Genomic DNA, 22,095 nt, shown 5'->3' on the forward strand with positions numbered 1-22,095 from the left:
GGAGAAAGGCATGGTGTACAAATAATGCATTCATTAGGGTAGATAAATAGCTTTTTTACTGTTCCCAGGATACGATATATTTCAGCTTAGTTCACTTATATGACATGATATCTGAAGAAATCGTTCACATAGTCTCACATTTCCACATCTGCTGATTAAAAACGTCTATCACGCAAGCACAAGTCAGTTTGAAACGCCTGTCTCACAAATCCGAACTACTGACTTCTAAACCGAGCAACCTGTTTATTTATTCGATTTAATTTCGAAAAAATAATTTAGATAATCGAATCCTCCAAACCGAGTCCAGACACATTGTGGGACTGGGCACGAACCGGGAAAATGAACAAGCAATTGCTGCCAAAGCAATCTTCGAAAAACTTCGGACATCTTCGGCAGCACCCGTACATCGATCGTATACCGAACAGTCTGAACACCTCAAAATACATCGAGAAAGACGTCGGAAACAACCGAACAGTTCGAACACCTCAGAATACATTCGAAAAACGTTGGAAACATTCGAACAGTCCGAACACCTTTGAATACATCCGAAAAACGTCTGAAACATCCGAACAGTCCGAACACCTCAGAATACATTTAAAAAACGTTGGAAACATTCGAACAGTCCGAACACCTTTGAATACATTCGAAAAATGTCTGAAACATCCGAACAGTCTGAACACCTCAAAATACATTCGAAAAAACGTCGGAAACATACGAACAGTCCGAACACCTCAGAATACATTCGAAAAACGTCGGAAACATACGAACAGACCGAACTCCTCAGAATACATTCGAAAAACGTCGGAAACATACGAACAGACCGAACTCCTCAGAATACATTCGAAAAACATCGGAAACATTCGAACAGTCCGAACTCTTCAGAATACATTCGAAAAACGTCGGAAACATACGAACAGACCGAACTCCTCAGAATACATTCGAAAAACATCGGAAACATTCCGGCGAACACTCCGAACTCTTCAGAATACATTCGAAAAACGTCGGAAGCATCCGAACACTCCGAACACCTCAGAATACATTCGAAAAACGTCGGAAACATTTATCTTCGATATTTCGGTTACTATGACTTCGGAAAGCTTCGGACATCTTCGGCATCGTCTGTAAATTGTATTCCGAACACCTTCGCACATCTCAGAATATCTTTAAAACCATCAAAATCATCTTCGGAATTCCGGGTACTCGAAAGACAAAAATCTCATTTATTTCCTCTCAGAAATCAAAACTTGGCAGGTGTACCCGATTGGGTACGACGCCACAAAGTCATGACTCAGTTGCGTCGAAAACTTTCAGAAATCGTCATAACATCTGCAGATATTTGGGCAGATTTTGGGCATAAGCTCACGACTGTTTGCACTGCGGACAATTTTCTAGGCAAAACTGTAAAAGGCAATACCACACCACAAACCAATTAGGAGTGTCGAATCTTTGCAGTCCTGAATCAGTTAAGAAAAAATTATTCAGAAAAACGGTAAGAAGGTAAGGGCAAGACAGACAAAGATACTCGCTCATTTTGGATCCAGTCAGCAAAAATCCGAAACAACTAATAAAGGCAGGCGGCCGCGCGCTTTAGGATGATATACTATTAATTTTCAATATTTCGCAGGCATGACCTGACTTCTCAGAAAATGAACTACGCAGTTCATCCCTGAAGAAGTCACGGCACGGCCTGACATGGCCTGACAAGGCCTGACTTCTTCAGGGAATGAACTACAGAGTTCACTCCCCGAAGAATTCAGGCCTTGTCAGGCTGTGTTCTGTCTTCTTCAGGGAATGAACTACACAGTTCATCTCTGAAGAAGTCACTGCACGGCCTGACAAGGCCTGACAAGGCCTGACTTCTTCAGGGAATGAACTACAGAGTTCACTCCCCGAAGAATTCAGGCCTTGTTAGGCCTTGTTCTGTCTTCTTCAGGGAATGAACTACACAGTTCATCTCTGAAGAAGTCACTGCACGGCCTGACAAGGCCTGACAAGGCCTGACTTCTTCCGGGAATGAACTACAGAGTTCACTCCCCGAAGAATTCAGGCCTTGTTAGGCCTTGTTCTGTCTTCTTCAGGGAATGAACTACACAGTTCATCTCTGAAGAAGTCACGGCACGGCCTGACAAGCGGCCTGACTTCTTCGGGAAATGAACTACACAGTTCATCCCTGAAGAAGTCACGGCACGGCATGACAAGGCCTGACTTCTTCAGAGAATGAACTACAGAGTTCACCCCCGAAGATTCAGGCCGTCAGGTGTGTTCTGACTTCTTCAGGAAATGAATTACACAGTTCATCTCTGAAGAAGTCACGGCACGGCCTGACAAGGCCTGACTTCTTCAGGGAATGAACTACAGAGTTCACTCCCCGAAGAATTCAGGCCTTGTCAGGCTGTGTTCTGACTTCTTCAGGAAATGAACTACACAGTTCATCCCTGAAGAAGTCAGGCCATGCCTGACGAAATATCGGAAATTACGGTTTATCATCTCAACCGTACGGTCAACCTCCTTTATTAGTTGCTGAAAACTGATAATCATGGTGGGGAGAAGAGATTGGGAGAGAATAATATTAAAAAAATCAAATAATTTATCGTCTGTTCGACTAATCGATCTCTTCTCCTTGCTGCGGTGCGGACCAGGTTGCATTTTATATTCTTTTATTTTTTCAGGTTTTTGCTTGGATGTCCTTGGATCGTCAGGATGACTATTGATATCCACCTATAGCGCTTTTTCAGGATATATATATGTGTAAGGTATGGTTATGTATGGCTACGAAGGGCTATGTTGGAATATGAATGCCTAGTTAATTTGTGATTTTGTGTGCGTTCACAGCCTGTAAGTCCTGCAACCTCAAAAGAAGAGAACACCCTGGGGCGGGAGTAGAGTCTCTTGAGACGACAGTACAAATCGTAGATGACCAGCAGTTTCACTTTAAATTCAAGATGGCGGACGGACGGTAAGTTATCCTTTCTTGTCTTTCTTGATAGTTTTTCAAAAACAATTTTAGTTTTCTCTCCGGGAATCCCTCTGGTAAATGTCCCCAGGCTGCATGCATGTTGTGTTTCCTCATTGCGAATTCTAAAGACTAAAGGCTTGTGTTATTTTGTACGAATTTTGACAGGGTATCAGACCCCGTCCTCTCCAACTTTTTGTGAAAGAGTACATGTAGAATCCCTAAAAAGTCCAAAAGCATTTTCTGCAGATTTCCCTTTTTCTTTGGTAATAAAAATTTATTTTAATAAACCAGTTTTATTGATTATCTTTTATATTCATTTATTATCATACAAATCTGAATGAAAGGGAATTATAAATAATTCAACTGGTCTGAAAACTTTTAAACCAAGCAAAAATTTAAACCATAACATATGTGTTCTACAAAGCAACCTAAAGCCAGGTATCTACGAATAGGAATATTTGCTTTAAGTAAAAGTTGTAAAATTGAGGTTCAATTGTGTCTTTGAGGTCTTTAAGAGTACTTTTTTGTTTACAGCAAAACAACATGGATATGCTATACTGTAAATGATTTATCTGCTTTGTGTTTTCTTTGATCCTCCAGACTGGAATACTGGATGTTGACTTATGGGGCCAAGTATTTCAAGAATGATGAATGTGAAGGGAAAAGGTACGGCAGTGGCTTCAGGGTGAGTCATAATAAAATAAAATTAAAATAAAATTATAGTACTGAAAGTAATGGATGTTCTTGATTTCACAGTTTCTGATGAGTGGTATAAATATGTTGTTTAAGAGCTTGCATATATTGCCTAAGCTTGCATTTTCTCATGATATATTTTTACTGATCACATAATCTTTTCTTCTCAGTTGGTCTACAGCTGAGACAAGGACTTGCTGTTATGTCAATAGGTTCCTTGCTAAATAGCAGAGATGATGCTGTGGTGTGAAGTTAGAGGACCTAAGGAAAACGGTAAATTTTTACTCAAATCTGTGCTACTTAATTTATGGGACTTGTTTTTGAGAAGAGGGATCTGGGAGCTTGTTATCAGAATTTTTACTGTACTAATTAAAAGTAGCTGGGAAGTGATCGCATCACATGTGTGATCTGAACAAATTAAAGCATTTGGTCATATCCAAGGGTTTCCTTCCCTTAATATCTTGAATGGTGCTGGATCTAGGGAAGTCTATGATCTCATGCCTGACCCTCACAAGTACTTTTGTTGTAGAACCACAAAAAGGCCAAGAATGTTGAATCATTTATAATAACCTTTTTGTAGTCAGGTTCCAGTCTTTATGGACAAAGGATCAAATGACTTGCTGCTGTGTCAATGGATTCTTTGCTAAATAGCAGAGATGATGCTGTGGTGTGAAGATAGAGGACCTAAGAAAAATGGTATTTATTCAAGTCTGTGTTACTTTTAAGTTAATGGGACTTGTTTTCGAGGAGAAGGACCTGAGAGCTTGTTATCAGAATTTTTTCTGTACTGTAGTAGGGAAGTGATCACTTGATGTGTGATCTGAACAACACATTAGATCACATCTGGATTTTCTTTACTGTGGATCTTGAGTGGTGCTGGATTTAGGGGGGGGGGGGGAGTCTATGGCCTTGTGCCTGTCCCTCATAAGTACTATTTGCTTACATGTATACTATAACGACTAAAAAGGCAAAAAAAAATCACACTTTTACCCTAGAGATACGTTTGAGAGGTTAAATTGGGTCTTCAAGAATTGTTAGACATTACAGAAAAACAACATGGTGCGTCAAATGGTCAATCAGCATAAGTTATCAAATTGAGGTTCAGTGGCTTTAAGAATGTGTTGTTATAGCAAAACCACGTGGTTCCATAAACAAATGGTCAATCTTAATTGTGTTTATTTTATCTTACAGGCTAAGTTACTGGAATGATGAATGTGGAGGGAAAAGACAATAACACTGGACAGATGTTCTTCTAGGTGAGTCATAATAATATGATAAAATTAAGTATAGAGCATATATTATTAGTAAATGGCCTTTGGATGTTTTCGACTTAACAATTTATTACCAGTGGTATACAACATGAACTTGCCTATATTGTCTGAGTTTGTATTGTATAAATTTATGCTACGTTAACGTTTTTACTGATCATGTGCACTGACTGTTTTTTCTAAGTTTGGTTCCATTCTGCACAGACAAGGATCAGTGAATTGCTGTTATGTCAAGAGGTTCCTTGCTAAATAGCAAAGACGATGCCATGGTGCGAAGATAGAGGACCTAAGGAAAATGGTATTTACTCAAATCTGTGTTACTTCTAAATGGGAGCTTGTTGTGAGAACTTTTACAGTACTGAAATAGGGAAGTAAAGAACAAAAACAAATTCTACACATATACCCTACACATGCATTCTACTAAGCAATGTTAAGCCAGGCATTTGTTTTCTGTAAAAGCTGAACTCGCCGTGCCTGGTTTCAAACTATATAGTTATGGCCAGGTGCCGTGCTTTCTCTGTTGCTGTGCCGTTGCTTTGGAACAGTCTTCCACAACATGTTAGGAATGCAGAATCGTTAGACATTTTTAACAGACAGCTGAAAACAGCCCTTTTTAAGCATGCTGTTTTAATTGATAATTTTATTATTACCAGTTATTTATTTTAATTTATCTTTTATCTTTTTACTTCTTTCTATGTTAGGATTTTTTAGCTTCTTTGATGTTTTATGGTAAATTTTTACCTTTAAATAGCATATTTTGGACCCTTGGGAAAGGGCACTTTAGAAATCATATTATTATTATCGTTATTATTTAAATTGGGTCTTCAAGAATGAATTTTTACAGCAAAACAGCATGGATCCATTTTATAAAATAATGGTCAATCTTCATTGTGTTTTCTTTGATCTTTCAGGCCAGGTAACTATTCCAAGAACAGCCAATGTGTAGGAAAAAGATATATTACTGAACAGCAGTGTTCTTCTGGGTGAGTCATGATAAAATAAAATTATAGGATAGTTAGTAATGATCTGTTGACGTTTTTGACTTAACAATTTATAACAATTGGCATAAATACAGTACCTCTCAAATATAAGTTAGGTCCACCGTTTTGTGAGAAACGATGTACACGTTTCATTTCCTCATTTCTGTATGTTAAATATTATCAAAGCTAGCCTCTTTTGACCGAGTTTTAAGTGATCATTAATTTCAATCTTTTTTTCTTAGTTGAGTTCCTGTCTTCATACTAGCAGACAAGGATCAATGACTTGCTGTTATGTCAATGGGTTCCTTGCCAAATAGCAGAGTTGATGCTGTGGTGTGAAGATAGAGGACCTAAGACAAGTGGTATTTATTTCAATCTGTATGCTTTATGTTATTACTACTTCTTTTTGCATTACCTATAACCTATTCTAATGGCGGTTAGTTAGAGCTAGTTTTGAGTGTTGTCACATTTGAGACCCTGTCAGAGGAGAGTCCTGTGTTGCTTATCTGGGAATTTAAAAATCTCCCATGTTGGTGCTTTATGAATCATATATGTTAACATCGCATGACATCACTGTTAGAATTTTGGCAAGGAAGGTTGTCTTTTGTTGCAATTTCATTCAATGTGCTAATGCTACTTTTTGGGCCATGTCACTTGTCGGATCAGGGCCTCACCTTAGGGAAATCTGTTGCAATGCTTTTAAATGAGCAATGTCTATATTTGAAGTCTTTTTCTATACTTCTAAATTGAAGAAAACCTAAAATGATAGTTTTCTTACATAAAAAAACAACAACAAAGGAGTAATAAAAACTTAAAAATAACCAAGGATGGTTTCGACTGATAAAGATTAAGTCGGATTACAAATGACAAACTTGAAAAAACTTTTCAAGATAGGTTGTCTGTGATGTAACTCCTCTAACGTGTGCACATAAAGTGTGTCTTCAACATTTACTGCCTAAATAAATATTGTGCTTTCTTGTTTGGTGTAGGTGTGTCTGATGTTAGAAGAGAACTTACCTTCTGCCAGAAACTTAAATCCCAATCTCGGAGAGTGGATTTGTCTCTCATTAATGCAGTGTAAGTTTTTGTGTTTAATGTAGTTCTTTAATGTGATATCAAAATTATTATCATGATTTGCTTTGGGTGGCATGCAAATTTGTTTGGTGGTGGGGCATTTTTTGGTTTATATCTTTTAAGAAATGATGAATAAAATATAAAATATATATAAAAAAAACCTTTTTTTTTTTTGTTTTGGGATTGGGATATTACAGCCAGGCTTTAAAGAAGTTGTGCACTAAAAGTAACGTCCAACTTTACTTTTAGGAATTGCAAATGTGTTTTCAAGAGAAGGAGGCAAGCTTGAAAGAGCAACGGACTGGGAAGCAACAAACTGGGTGCCAGTATAAGGTAATTGTATTATTCATGCCGGCATTGTGTTCTGAGTTAGGCAAGTCACTTTACTGTTATAGTGAGTGCCTCTCTTCACACAGGTGTATAAATGGGTACCAGTGAATTTAATGCTGGGGAGTAACCCTGCCTTGGACTAGCATCCCATCCAGGAGGGAGTAGAAATACTCCTAGTCACTTAATGCTACGGAAACCAGGATAATTGAGCCCTGGCCTGATGGGCCACTAGGCAGAATGCATACTTAACCTTTTACTCTTCTTCAATATTATTGGTTCATTTACAAAAAAAGGTTGCTGTTGTTTGTTCTCAATTAATGTTCTCCCAAGTGACCCCATTTAAGTAGCCACACTTATCTGAACATCAGCTCTAGCTATCTTTTGCTTGCAAGAGTTCAGTTTTTGTCTTTCTTTGCAGGCTCTATTTCAGCAGATCCCAGTCTAACACAATCCTTACAAGAGGCCAAACCTTTATTGACTTGGAGCCCAGACAAGATTCCTGTCTCTACTGACAAACATGACTGAGATCAAGTGATCAACAACTGGTTTCTCCTTACATTGTTGGTTGCCTGTCCATCAGTCAAGTGGCAAGAACAAAGACATTCATCAGCTAGGGGATACTGTCTTGATGTACAACCATTTTCTTATAATGAACATTAGAAGAAATGTATGGAAATAAGTAAGGAGAATTGCTATGAAAAGAAAGTATAAGGAAACAGTATCTTGATTAGGAAAGATCTCAGTTGCATTTACTTTCAACACACATTTGTGTAATATATGTGACTAAAAAACCAGTTTCCTCTATGACCCCTTCAGCTGGTTGCCATAATAGATTTGAATCTGGAATGACCTCATGTATTCATGCATGGAAAGTAAACCTTGTTATCAGCTTTCAAATGCGACAACTATATTAAAAAAATAGCCAACAGAATCATTAGATAACTAAAATAAAAAATAATATTAATAAATACTTTAAGAGAAAGATGAACAATAAAATTACATAACATTTTGATGAACCATGCCATTCACATTTACATTTGAAAATTTTACAAATGTAAATGTGCAGGGTTTAGTGTTCATCGAAACCCTATGTAGTTTGAGTGTTCCTCTTAATCTTAATGTATTTATTCAAAATCTTAAGTTGCTAGAGATAATAACTAAATTTACTATAACTATAAATTAAAAAATAAATAAATAAAAACAGTTTGGAACTTGATATCTAGGTATATTTTTCATATGTGGTTACATGAAGTCATCACAGATACAACTCTTACATGGCAACCAACTGAAGAGGTCACAGACTAAACTAGCTTTGTAGTTGCATATTCCTCGTGAATGCATGTTGAAATTAAATGTAAGTACGGTCATTCCTGATTGAGGTATTTATTAATCAGATTTTTACTAGGATGTTTACATGGCCAATAACTCCATCACTCTATATTCAGGAAACTCAGAAATTGTAACATACAGATGAAAGGTCATGAATCAAATGAAAATAAATGCTTTAATGAAGTTGTACCTAAAGGTGTCTGAATTGTATTTTGTGATGTTTAGGACTTGTTGCTATTAATGAGCCTTCCAAGGGGGGTAGCGTTTTTGAATTTTCATTTTTTTTTAAGAAACCCTTTTCCCAATTTAAACAGTTGTAATTGTGTTTTTTTTTTCTCTTTTTTTTTTGTCTCTTTTTTTTTTCTCTCTTTTTTTTTTTTTTTTTTTTTTTTTTTTTTTTTAAATTTTTTTTTTTCCTTTTTTTTTCCCCGGGGGTATATTTTACCAAAAACCCCCCCCCCCCTTACCCCCCCCCCCCCCCCCCCCCGTTTTTTTTCCCCGGTCATTGATTATCATCTTAGAAGGGCGGAGATGGGGACTGGAGAGGGGCTAATGATGAACATGAGTCACTTTCGCATGTTTACATTGCTAACCTTTTTACAAGTTTCAATAAAATAAATTAAAGTGCCCTTTGGGCTAACTCGTGTAATCGTGATAACTATTTTAAAATTACTTTTTAGGGAAATGGAAATAAAGTTTACAAAACGGACATTTGCCACACGATTTGTGTTACCATTGCACTTTAAAATAGCGTAAAATTCCGGTTATAAGCCCTTGGCTTTAATATACAACTACGAAAAGGGTTTTAGGTGCGCTTGTAAACCAAGGGGCCTGTAAACGGAATAATAATAATAAAAAAGTTTGAAACGAGCCATGACAGTGTTCATCGAAATACGTTTTAAAAAGTCATAATAAGCAGCATTTAGCCCTGTTCAGTACTGTTATTCAGCAGAGGGGGGCTTATAACCGGGAGGGCTTATAACCGGATGTATTATTTTGTCAGTTCCTGGTAGATGGGCCAGGGGGCTTATTAGAAGAGGGGCGGGGGGGGGGGGGGGGGGCATATAATTTTAGTTAAAATTAAACGTGAAAGGATAATACAATTTTCGCTTTATTTTTCGGTATTACCGTGCGTTAGCTCTTTCTTACTATCCATGTGTATTTTGCTTCCTAATCTTCAATGCTGTGCCTTTTATTCCTCCAACCTTAATACACTGTAATAAGCCGGCTATTTCTCTCCTTTCTTTTCTCTATGTATGTATCATTCAAATTCAAAAGCGCCCACCCCCCTCGGGAAACACCTGGTAATTGTTTACTTTTCTAAAAATAAATCGGTCAAATTCCCCACCATATTGGCAGTTTACACGGTTAAATGGCCCATGCCACCTGTTAGGGCTTCACAGAGCGTCACGTTCTCCATACTCTACTAGCTCTACGTTTTTTTTTTTGAGGAAAAGGGATGGCCACATCAAAACGACAATAACTCTGATGTATACTTTGTCCATGTAGCGAGCTCTGCTAATACGTTCTGTGAAGGGTTCCACAGAAATGAAAAATTGAAATCGCATCAAACCCTCTTTTAGCCAAGAATGGGTTTTAATATACCCCATGTTCTAAGTAACCACTGGGTGCATAGGACGGCTTGAGAGAATCAAACACGAACTTACTTCATGCAATTATTTTCAAAAACATACCATACGAATTATTGATTATTCCGTTACGGAGCTTAGTCCTCACTTCCTTCATAATTAGAAAGTGACACGGAGGCCGCCCAAAAGGTTTTGATTTTTCTGAGGGTCCGTCACGCGCGCACGCGCGAGAAAAATGAGTGACTACACATAGTCTCGTCATAGTCCACCTTCAAAATCTGTAATTGTTTTAAAACACTTTCAGGTACAACTCTAGTGTCTTGTCTATATTTTTGAGCGCTATGTTTTCATGGAGAAAGCACTCCATGAAAATGTGACTTTGAAACACGTGCGTATAACATTGCATGACTCGGGACCTTTCGAGGGATTCCCGAGAACTGTGGACGTATTGGTTGTTGTGTCAGTGATGTAAAGTTAAAATAAAACTCGCCCAACGCGACATATGTAGGGCGAGGGTAGGGAGAGCTCAGAGACTGGACTAGAGTGTAGTCCTTTTCAAGAAGCTTGTCCGCAATCTTAGAAAAACCATGATCTTCGCCCTCCACACCTCCTAACCTTGATTGACAGCCGAGGAGCACGATTGATTGACAACAAAATCACGTGTTGCTGAAAATTTCCTGGGTGGCTCTTTGCGCTGAGTTGGCTTGAAAAATGGAAGGTCGTAGTTCAAATACAGTGAGTGAAACTCAACTTGTATCTTAAAAAGAAGCTTTCTGGCAAAACCAACGAAGTATTCTTTCCCCAAATAGAAAGGAAATGTTGTTCTGATGGTCAGAAAACGTCAGGATTGTGGCAGCGTGTTAGTTATTAACTTTCTGGTTGACTAAAGGAATATGCCGAGGACATTTCTCTTCTTCGTTTCACTTGAGACAAAAATACTGCCAGCCAGCAATAACAACAACAACAAAATGGAAAGACCGATTTTTATAAGAGTGGAGCAGGCTCGTTTTGGTACGTTGGTTTAAAAAAAAAAAAGAAAAATGCAAAGTGATCTAAACTGCAGCAACAGTGCTTTCAAAAGCGGTGAGTTTGTTGTAGGTTTTTAAAAATATGAATTTTTTTCACTGAGTTGTATTGAGTTGACGAGGAATTTCCCTCTACGGATGTGCTCTCCAGTTGTAAATTGTTTTTCAAGAAGCTTGTCTGGAACGGAACGGCTCATGTAGACCAGGGTATAGAACAATTTTTTCACAAAATGTTTACGGCAACTGAAGTGCTTGATTGCTGTGCGCGTGCAATCGAGCTAGTGAGATCAGCCAGGATCAGCTTTAGCTGTTTATGACGAAACGATTGAAGACGGTTTCCATGGATTTGTTGAAAAACGTAAATCATTTGCTTTAGCTACTCGATGCGGTCAGCACTGGCATTTGGAGCGAAAGAATAGTGATATTTTTCACAGTCGAATTGATGGAAAAAGTTTTTAAATAGAATTTGAACAACGACAGTGGCAAAAATTGATCGTTATAAAACGGAGCCGATTAAAAGCGGTGCAGTTTGAGGGATTCCATGGACAATCTACGAGCGGCCTTCACGGATGCCGATCGTGGTCGGTCAAACAAGGAGCAAGACAACCAAGGAAAACCCACCAGGAATGTGATAGTTGCAATTGGAAAAAGAGCATTAAGCAGGACGTTACAAATCGATCGAAATCGATCATCGAAAACCTAATCGATAAATCGATATTACTCGATAGTATTCGATACTGATCAATCGATTAGTTAAAAAAATCGATAAAAATCGATAATCACACGATTTGGTATCGGAGTATCGATTTTGATCGATTACTAGAGCGAAACTTAAATTCATTGGCATCTCGGAATGAAAAAGACGATCCGAAATCAAACGAAAAAATAACCACTGTCTTACCGTGACCACCGGTTCTTGATAACCCAGTGTCATGTGAAGCAATGACAGCTGGAAGATAGCACGAAACAGACGTACGAAAATGTAACACTTAGGGATCTAACCTGTACGTAACACGCGGTTTGAGCGTAAAATTCTTCCGTCAAAGCAAGTCTCGGAATATCACGTGGAAACCGAAGAATGGTGGAATCCGTGGAATAAACCCAGTAAACCGAATAATAATTGCAAGAATATTGAAGAATATTGTTTCCGAGCATAACTGTATTGTGCGTGGATGCTCTCTATATTTGTGGGTTTGTAGAGAGGTTTAATTTTTAGACAAGCGCAAAACTCTTGCACAATAATCCGCGTGGTCAAACTGTTTGAAGAAGACTGGCACTAGTTTTTCCGCTGGCCACTATTGCGAATGCAGCATGGGCTCGTAGAACATGACGGACGAAGGTTCGAACGAACTTCAAAGGAAACAAGACGATGGATTAGATGAACTGCTTGATAGTAACTTATTTCCTCTTTATTGCGTTGCCTTCAGTAGATTTTCTGTCCGTTTGCAGAGTTGATGGAACCTGAACGTACTAAGGGACCGGTCATTATTTATGTAGAGGGGGGGGAGGGAAAATATGTTGGAAAGATCAAAATTTCTGTAAGGCCCCCCTCCAGGCCATGTAAGTAGCAAGTGACCCCCCTTCTTTATTCAATATTTACGTGATGACCCCCCCCCACCTCATATCTCCCTTTATATGCCTCAAGTAATTTATTATTAAATGCATGTTACATACAATCTTAATTGCACACTTGTTCTAATTCAAAAAGGCTGGATCAACACTTAGTCAACCAAGGCTTCTTTGCTATGGATACTTGTCCAGCAATGCGGCAAATTTTTGGATGAGTTATGTGTAAAGTAAACATACCTCTATTATTAACTCCTTAACTTTGGAAAAGTGGTAGTTTTTACAAATTATGCTCTCATGGTGAACACAAATGTAATATCCATGCAAAATATAATTCCTTTCCAATGATTTTCCTAAAGTTGTAAAGGGATTACTTTGAATTCTTGTTGTCATAAATATCATGTTTTATTACTTCTTGGGCTATTGCAGTGATAATCATTTTGTAAAAAGAAAATAATTTCAGTCAAACCAGATATTAAAGCAGATTATAAAGGTCTGGTTTCTTCATTAACTAAAATTAATTTTAAGATAACAATGGAGTTTAGAGTGAAAACAGTATTTCTGTAAAATACAAATCACTAAAGTTGTACATAATAGTGGAGTTTAAACAAAAGAAAACAATAGAAATAGCATAAAATTGTACAATTTAGCATCTCACTGTTTCACATATGGTGTTTGCACTGTTCTATTTAACTGTTTTACCCACCTCAAACTGCTTATCCCCCCCTAAACTTCTTTATAAAAAATTTTAGCCCCCCCCCTCTTGCCACTCTGAAATAGCCTTGACCCCCCCTTCTTTTTTTCCCTCCCCCCCTCTACATAAATAATGACCGGTCCCTAATTGTGGGTTTGAGATGTTCAATATTTTTCTAAGTAATCGATATTTTCGATAGCAATTGACAAAAATCGACAGAAACCGATAGAAATCGAACTCTAATTACAAATCGAATCGAAATCGATAATCACAACAACTTTTGCTATCGATTTTTATCGATTTTCGATATTAATCAATTAATTAGTATCGAAAATTATCGAATTTTATCGATTTTTTTAAGTATCGAAATTATCGATTTGTAACGTCCTGATTAAGAAAGACTCAGGTAGTGTCATGTTTGGATAAGATTTTTCTTGAATCTGAGCAAAGATTTTTTTATAAAGCATATTTTTGCGACAAATTTTGCTGCCCCTTTTTGACTTCCGAACGAAGTTTATTAACTTCGTTTGGATTTAATTGCGTTCGACGAAGGAGAACGCATACTAATCGCGTCGTTTGTCCAACGTCGGTCCCGAGGGTTCTATGGTTCAGTCCCGCGGGTATCGATCGCCTGATGCCATAAGTCCATAACCGTTTGAGACTTTTTGGACTGCTACAAGTGACCTCGACCTCATGCAGAGGGCCTCAATCTCACGCATATCAAAATGGCATCGAATTTGCATTTTTTGTGTAAACAAAATTAATGCGTGGAACGTGTACCCGAAGTTAAAATAATACCGAAAATGTCATGGGAAGCACATCATCCAGGGAATTAGAGTTTAAGTCAGCCATCGAACTCGAAAAAAGTGGAAATCGAGTAAGTCATTTCGTGTGTCGCTTTGAAGTTTAGTACGTCCGCGCGAAAATCTTCCCACAATGACATTGACTTTTTTTGTAAAACTTTCACCGCTGTGAGATTATGAGTTACCCATGTCAGAAATGTAATGAAATTGGGGGTTACCGGCCATTTAAAAGCTGCAAGCGAAGTGAACGCAACGGCGACCATCAGCGCGCGCTTAATTATTGCGACATGAATTACGTGCGCAGTAAAGATGCGCATAAACAACGAAGTTGTCCATGTTCTTCGACGTGCTTGTGTTCGCGTCTTTGGAGGTCAGTCGTGTTAAGACGACGAAAATTGTCTCGAACGCACTCCGCTAATCCATGATTATTACTAGTTTTGGATTTTTGTTAGTTTTTTGGTTGGTCTCGATATGTCTTAATTATTACTGGCAGTGGGACAAAATTTTTTATGAGATTTATAGATTCTAAGCTTATAACATAAACAGTGTTGACTGAATCTCATGAAAAGTGTGAACGACGGAAGGACATGATTGAAGGACATAAGCCGTAAAACGAGAAGTAGTTGTGGTGTGTGCGTAGTGCGGCTACATCCTTTTATACATTTGATCGGCGAAATCAGTTGACGCTGTTTTTCGCCAAGCAAGGATGTCTTTTAGTAACATGTCGGAAACACTTCGGGTATTTTTGCCATGTGTACGAGGTTTTGTCGGAAAGACTTCGGGTATTTTTTTCATATTTACGAGTTTTTGTCGGAAACACTTCGGGTATTTTTGTCAGATTTTGGTTGTACGACCTTTTGTCGGAAACACTTCGGGTGTTTTTGTCATATGAACGAGGTTTTCTAGGAAACACTTCGGGTAATTTTGTCATATCAGAAGTACTTCTGTCATATGGACGAAGTTTTGTCTTTTGTCACAAATACGAGGTTTTGTCGGGAACACTTCGGGTATTTTGTCATGTTTACGAGGTTTTGTCGGAAACACTTCGGGTATTTTTGTCATGTGTACGAGGTTTTGTCGGAAACACTTCAGGGATTTTTTCTTCCATGTGTACGAAGCAACTGATGAAGTTTAGACAAACACGGGCTGATGGCTACGTTTGTGCTTCTTATCGAAATCAAGCCGTAAACACGGTAAATAACACAAATCAATACAAGCGAATCGTAGGAGTTGGGGATCGTTTATCCTAAGACGTTGGAAGAATGCACAAAATTGACCAATTGGTTAGCCCGAATGTGTCCGGAAAAAGGAAGTGATGGGACGTATTTTTTGTGCAAGCCTTATAATCGTGGTTTAAGTTTGTTCAGTTCCATTACCAGATACGAATTTACTACTCAAAACTTAGCATTAAAACAAGAATAAGCCGGCTCTTTTTTTATAGATGTATAGTGCCTTCTTCTTCTTCTTTGCCTTCTTCATTCATTTTTCGACTTTTGTGGTGACTTGGAGCGGACCTTGAGCTTACCGACACAGAAGTCAAGAAAAGAAGTTAAAATCATTATTACCATCCAAAAAATCTTTTGTTTAGGAAAAATTACCCTCAAGGTGTTTGCCTTAAAACAAGACTTTTCGCATAAACTAATTGTGGAATAGTAAATCGCGTAATATACCCGGAAAAAAACGAATATTGTTTTTTTGTCGGCTTTAGTTTTTGACCATTGTTCGAGTTTACTTTTAAGGAAGGCAATACATCGAAAGGCGTGTGATTATATTTCGATCAATCTTATTTTTTGTATTTTGCTACTGTCGCTTTTATAAACAATGAAAACAAGAAAAAAAAATACACAAACATGTTCTTGCAGACGACAAACGTCCTGTTCGAAATTTGCAGTTAAAAAAGGGGCGGAAGTTGCTTGAATGTCTGGATGAACATAATTTTGATTAAGTAATAAAACATTTTTAAAGTGAAAAGTTCCGTATAGCTGGGCTAAAAGCGTCCAGTTTAGAGGCAATTCTTCGGGACGGCAAATTGATGAATTGTAGATCATTATTATTTAATAAGCAATAATACATTGCGGCTAAGAAATTGGAACAACATGTACCGTCTATGGGAAGCCACGAAATGGAAGTTACCATTAATTCACCAGAGAGACTCATTTAAATGGAAGTCGGGAAAAGTCAAACTCGGGATCTCGTCACACAAAAATAAAATGAACTCCGTCGTATTTTAGTACCCTTCCAAATTTATTCACAATTTTTCACGCTAACAGGTGACCCTTTAATCATTTATTATGGGCAAATGATTCTAAACTTTTCACTTTGGGTACACAATTACACAGCCCGTTGCGAAATAGAGATCAAAGATGACAAAAATGCACCAAAACCCGACCAAAGGCAAAACTTCTCGTTGCGGTTTCGTAAACTGAGCAGGGATTTAAAAGCATTTATGCGCTTTGCTTTTGCTTCCCGTTTTTTTTCTCTTAAGCTGTTAGAAACTGGAGTCGAATTTCATTCACAATTTATACAGGTGTATTTGTCTGCCATAAAAACTAGACAGCACGCGTTAATTTTTTATACTCGCATAGGCTCACAAAAAGCCATTACTCACAAATTTTTAATAATGTTTTGCCTGCGAGCCTCCGTAACCACCCGCTCTCGAACAGAAGGCGAAATATTTCGCCGCGAAAAGTTGTTCGCGATTTTTTTTGCAAACAAATGGACAAATATACGAAATGGGACGTTCAGTTTTGTCATGGTCCATGGGCTGACGTTTTTACATAAAGCGTCACGGACAAAAATCGAAAAATCTGATTCAGGACAATTGGCCGAAGCTGAAATGGGTTGGTGTTTTACGACCGGGCATTATAACTAAAGCAGGATTTTAACGGAAGAAATTGCAGTATGAAAACTGGTATTTCCAGGTCATGGAAGGTCGTGACAGGTTAGGAGGTTAGTGGAGAGTTATTATTTTTTCGTAGTCTCTAATAAATAGGGAGTTAACTAAGAGGAAAAAGCCGTGCTATCTCTATTACCTTGAAAAGTCGCCTGTGTGATTCGATGAAATCGAGCTAAGATGAACTCCGCCCAAAAAGAGCGATCGTGCAAAGTCAGATCAACTGTGAACTGTACGGTTAGGTCTTGTTTCACATCGTGAACGCAGTTTTTTTGAGGCTAAGAAGCAGAAATACAAGGTTTGGTAATTGTAGTTTATGTCTTAACAACCACCGATGTTTTTTGTGAATGGTTAATGAAGCCTATACCCCTCGCGAGTTGATGTTTTAATATGAATTGATCGTTTTGCGACGGTAGAATTTATAACACAAAAATAACGCAGATTCTCGTTTTTATACACTAAATGCCTAAGGATAGTACGAAAAGCAATGAAATTAAGCAAAATAGGACAAAGAAAGCCGAAGAAGGAAATTTCTCTAGGTAACTGTTTAAGATGCAAAAACGGTTTTGAAAGTTATCAAAAATTTAAAACATAATGGGAGGTTTGTTGCTTTTAGCAGTGCATATGACATCCATTGGCAGTTATTAAGTTGGCTGTGTAAATAGGCCAATATTACAAATTCATTGAGCCTCCCACATTCTGAGAAGCATTAAACACCTTCTCTTAATTAAGTAACGAAGAGAAAAAAAGAAATTTTGTGCCAAAAAGCGCTGAAAATCTTTAAATCGCCAAAATTGCAGAAAATATTTTTTTGTCATTTCATGTTTGTCGTTTAAGATTTTACCAGAATTTATCATAAAATGTAGAATTTCTGTAAATGAAAACCCTAGAAATACGAGAAAAGTAGGAAACGGTCATCTGTTTTTTTTAATCTCTTAAAATCTTTTTTCGATCGTTAAATCCACGACTATTTTCTTGATAGGATTGTAGGTAAGGTCGAAAATAGTCACTTCTAAAATTTACCACAACAAATGTCGTGGAGCTTAAGATTTCTTACTCTATTCCAAGTAATTTTTACCGGTTATTCTCAATTTTATTGTTGGGAATGCAGTGAAACAAATTTGGTTAGTTTTAATAAGTCTTCGCCGGAGCGCTTCGAATCTTTTTATCAATAAAATAAACGTAAATGATTGAACAGCCATCAAGTTGAACGCTCCTTAAAGGAATAATGCAGTTTTTTAAGATTATGTCTACTAGAAAACCAAGGGTAAAAAACTAGTTTTTATTTGATATCAACAAGGGATCAGAAAATCGATGTTTTACATCCCTACGAAGCTGTTTCGGAAGTTTTGATATCCCGCGCTAATTTTCCATAATAATGTTGACTTTTAATACGACGGCCTAAAGTAACCACTAATTTCTATGTTTGAAAATTTTCTTAGCAGTAGAGTCGAAACTTAGTGGCGGTAATTCAACTCGGTGGGGCTCGTTAAACTTCACTAATAAGAGTATACTCCAATGCTGCTGGAACATTTTAAACTGAGCATTAATTATTCATTCAGCAAGTTCTTTGAATATGGGCGTCAATGATGGAAAAATCGTGTTTTCGCTCAGAGTATTGTGGCTGAAACCCACCCTTGTTTTATTTTGTCGATAAAAAGTCTTTTAAAAGGATACAATTGAGAAAGTGATTTTTGTTTTCAAGTAAGACATTGACAAGATGCTAAATTGTATAGAAGAAACACATCCATGTACCTTTTACAAGAAAACAGAATAAAATAAGCTATTTTTAAATAGCTTAAAAGTGGCGTTGAGGAGGAATTTTTTTTACCACAAAATAAAGTTATCTGAAGCAGTTTCTCTGTGACTTTGAAGTTACTTTTGCTTATTTCAAATTAGCTCATGCTGTACCATTCGAAATCTTCTTCCCAATTCAACTCAGTACTACGTTTTGACTTCATAAACGACAAAATTGCAAAAGCATATAAAATCAGACGAAAATTTTCAAATTTATCAATTTTGGAAGTCCCATCAGTGATATTACGAAATTAAACTGAGCTGATAAAATTTAATCCGCGGCATTTCCGCGACTATGGTATTAGTTTATTAGAGGGACTTTCGATTTTAAATTTCTGTACTTATGCATGGGCTAAATTTTACTCTGTCGTTCTCTTTTTTTTCTCATGTACCCATGTAACCATAGCTACCATGTATCCATAGTAACCATGCATCATTAAAGGCTTTTTGTAACTGACTATTAGCTGAGGGCAAATTTATGTGTTAGTTATCATTCCCGTAAGTGGTGTGCGGTTTCCAAGCACAGCGATCGCAACGCATTGTGGTTAAGAGATTCCTTTTTCGGTGGGCACCTCAATATTGCGTTACACTATAGCCAAATGATATATATTTTAGTAGAAACTCAGCTCTGTTTATTGGAAATCCGGTTTTGTTTCCCCTTTTTTTGCGGCGCGGGTTTTTTTTTTTTTTTTTTTTTTTATTTTTTTAAAATCCCCTGATAGAAATCGGTCGAGTTTAGAAAGCAGTAAGTTAAGTCAGTTTGTGTATTGACATCGGCAATAGCACACTTGTACGGGCCTTGTATAATGGCTGTTTGTAGCGTTTTAATTGCCTGTTAGCTACAAAAAGAATGCGCTAAACTGTGGTTTGCGATCAATGCGTTAATAAACGCATAATTTTATCATTTTGACCTTTTTGTCGGAAATAGATCATTGGTAGCCATTACGTTAAAAAATAGGAAACAAAATTGTCTTCTTCTCGGGCTCCTTGAAATGCTTTATCTAAGCGTTTGTGGCAGAGAAAACAGCATAAAAGAACAGCACAATCAAGTTTATTCCCCAGTATTGCATTGCGCATCCCTACTGCGCATAATTTCACGCGTGATTAGCGCGCGCATTTAAAAAGGCGGACTTTTCTTTACGGCTGGACCTCGCCAGAGAGGTAAATCGACATTTTTAACAAAACGAGTATGGTGACCTATCATTTTTTTCTTTTTTTGAAGTGAGTAGTACTGTCTTTCTGAATAAAAATGAGCGACTGAAATTTTGCACAGCGTTTCGATGTCGTCATGACATCATTTTCAAGTGACAAGAAAATAACAGTTCAACAGTGTTATATATGATAATGATAATGAATTTATATAGCGCATTTTTCATATATAAATGTTCAAATGCGCTGTACACATACTGTAATTTACTACACAAGGCCAGACCACAACACCGGGAGCTTGTCCCTTTTTTGATTTTGTTTTTACGCCCCTTAAAAAAAAAAGGGGGTTTTTTAAATTTTTTTTTTTTTTTGGGGGGGGGGAACCCCCCCCCCCCCCCCCCCCACCCGCCGCGGTGAGAGGTGTGAACTTTCTTTCTGTAGAAAAAGAAATAATCGTCGGAAACGTGAATTTGTCAAGCAGTCGTGACTATAATCGGCTATAGACTATAGGACTTTTTGGGTAAAAAAAAGGTGCTGTTGCTCCTAAACGTGCACGGGCACCCCCAGTTATATTTTAAAATTTAAAAGTTCCTAGAACATAAAAAAATCAATGGGCAAAGTTTCAGTGGAATAACTTTAATTGCGTGGCATTGGAATAATGGGTATTTTTTGGACTTCGGATCAAGGCTCCGAGTTTGAACTCTGGCATGGTCATCGTGTTGTGTTCTTGGGCAAGGCACTACTTCACAGTGCCTCTATCCACTCAGGTGTATAAATGACTTACTTGACTTAATCCCTTTCACTCCCAGTGAAAGGGTATAAATGGATACTACTATTCTGTAACTTCAAACCGACAAAGGCTCGGGCCTTCTCGTAAGTGAACGTTATTTTGTTGGAAAAATGTAAAATACAGAAGACTTACAGAGATAACAATTTTGTTACACACACTCTTGACTTTCATTTTCTCTCCCTTTCATTTCTCATTGTAAAAAAGGTAACCGGTAAACCTTTAAACAGTTTCCTTTCCATCCGGATGGAAAGCGAGTCCATCACGGCCGACGCCCTCCCCCCCACACTTTTTGTCAGTTCTTCGGTACCCATTTATACCCCTTGGTAAGAGGCAGGGCAACAAATCAGCTGAAGCAAGTTGAAGAATTTACGCCATTTTTTTGCAAAACTACCTAATGAACTTCACGATAAAAAGTTTAAATCGCCCTCGGGCTAACTGACGCACACTTTTGGAGCTTGGTCATTTCACTGAAACAGAACCTGCATTGAGAATTTTGTCAAACCTTGCCTATCGATTGTTTCTCTTAAAGGAACTTAAATTTTAAAATGAAAATAAGGGGTACCCGTGCTGTTTTTGGAGCAACAGCACCTTGTTTAGTACCCAATATATCCTTATAATATCACCATGATTAAAGTGACGATTGCATGCTAAAGTCACTTTTCTGACGATTGTTTCTTATTCTATACTGAGAATTACTCCATATTTATTTTACAGAAAGAAAATTATTACTCGATTCAAACCAACAGAAAAAAAGATAGGTCACCGTACTTGTTTTTCGAGAAAATAACGACTAACCTCACTGGCGAGGTCCAGCCAGAAAGAAAAAGCCGCCATTTTTTGATGCGCGCGCTATTAAATCCCGCGTAAAAGCGCAGTAAGGATGCGCAATGCAATACTAGGGAATAAACTTAGGTATGAAGTGACTAGGAGTGTTGTTAACCCCCCCTGGATAGGATCACGTTTCCTTAACGGATCTTCTGTACCCATTTATACTCCTTGGTGGGTGGGGAGAGGTACACAATGGCACCTGCCTGTGCTCAAATCAAGGGGGTCACTCGAACTGGAGTCGGAACTACACAATTTCCTCCCTACAATTGTAATAATTTTTTTAGTTTTAAGAATTTGTTTACGTAGTATAAAGAGCTTCTTCTTTTGGTGA

The 22,095-nt window shown here is 37.7% G+C and overlaps 1 protein-coding gene and 1 long non-coding RNA gene across 5 annotated transcripts in view; both read left to right on the forward strand.

Moving 5' to 3' along the window:
- Positions 1-2,826: 2,826 nt before the first annotated feature.
- On the forward strand, positions 2,827-8,825 carry LOC144653704 (uncharacterized). 2 transcript variants are annotated; one of them, XR_013570805.1, is made up of 11 exons: positions 2,827-2,956; positions 3,557-3,641; positions 3,820-3,922; positions 4,230-4,345; positions 4,841-4,905; positions 5,102-5,215; positions 5,829-5,897; positions 6,196-6,259; positions 6,887-6,974; positions 7,221-7,304; positions 7,720-8,825. It is a non-coding gene; the product is annotated as an uncharacterized LOC144653704 (long non-coding RNA). The 2 variants fall into 2 exon arrangements; XR_013570804.1 differs by having other exon boundaries at positions 2,828-2,956; positions 5,829-5,900; positions 6,140-6,259.
- Positions 8,826-10,902: 2,077 nt separating this feature from the next.
- LOC144653706 (uncharacterized) overlaps positions 10,903-22,095 on the forward strand; it is a 38,356-nt gene continuing 27,163 nt past the window's right edge. The window contains exon 1 of one of the 3 annotated variants that reach the window (XR_013570807.1): positions 10,903-11,302. Coding sequence is in view for 1 of the 3 variants with exons in the window: in XM_078513767.1 (XP_078369893.1) it covers positions 11,786-11,910 (125 nt within the window). In the remaining 2 variants the exon portion in view is untranslated. The other 2 variants (XM_078513767.1, XR_013570806.1) reach the window with 2 other exon arrangements.

This window comes from Oculina patagonica, chromosome 5, assembly GCF_052425735.1.
Source record: "Oculina patagonica isolate OP01 chromosome 5, crgOcupat, whole genome shotgun sequence".
Taxonomy (NCBI): Eukaryota; Metazoa; Cnidaria; class Anthozoa; order Scleractinia; family Oculinidae; genus Oculina; species Oculina patagonica.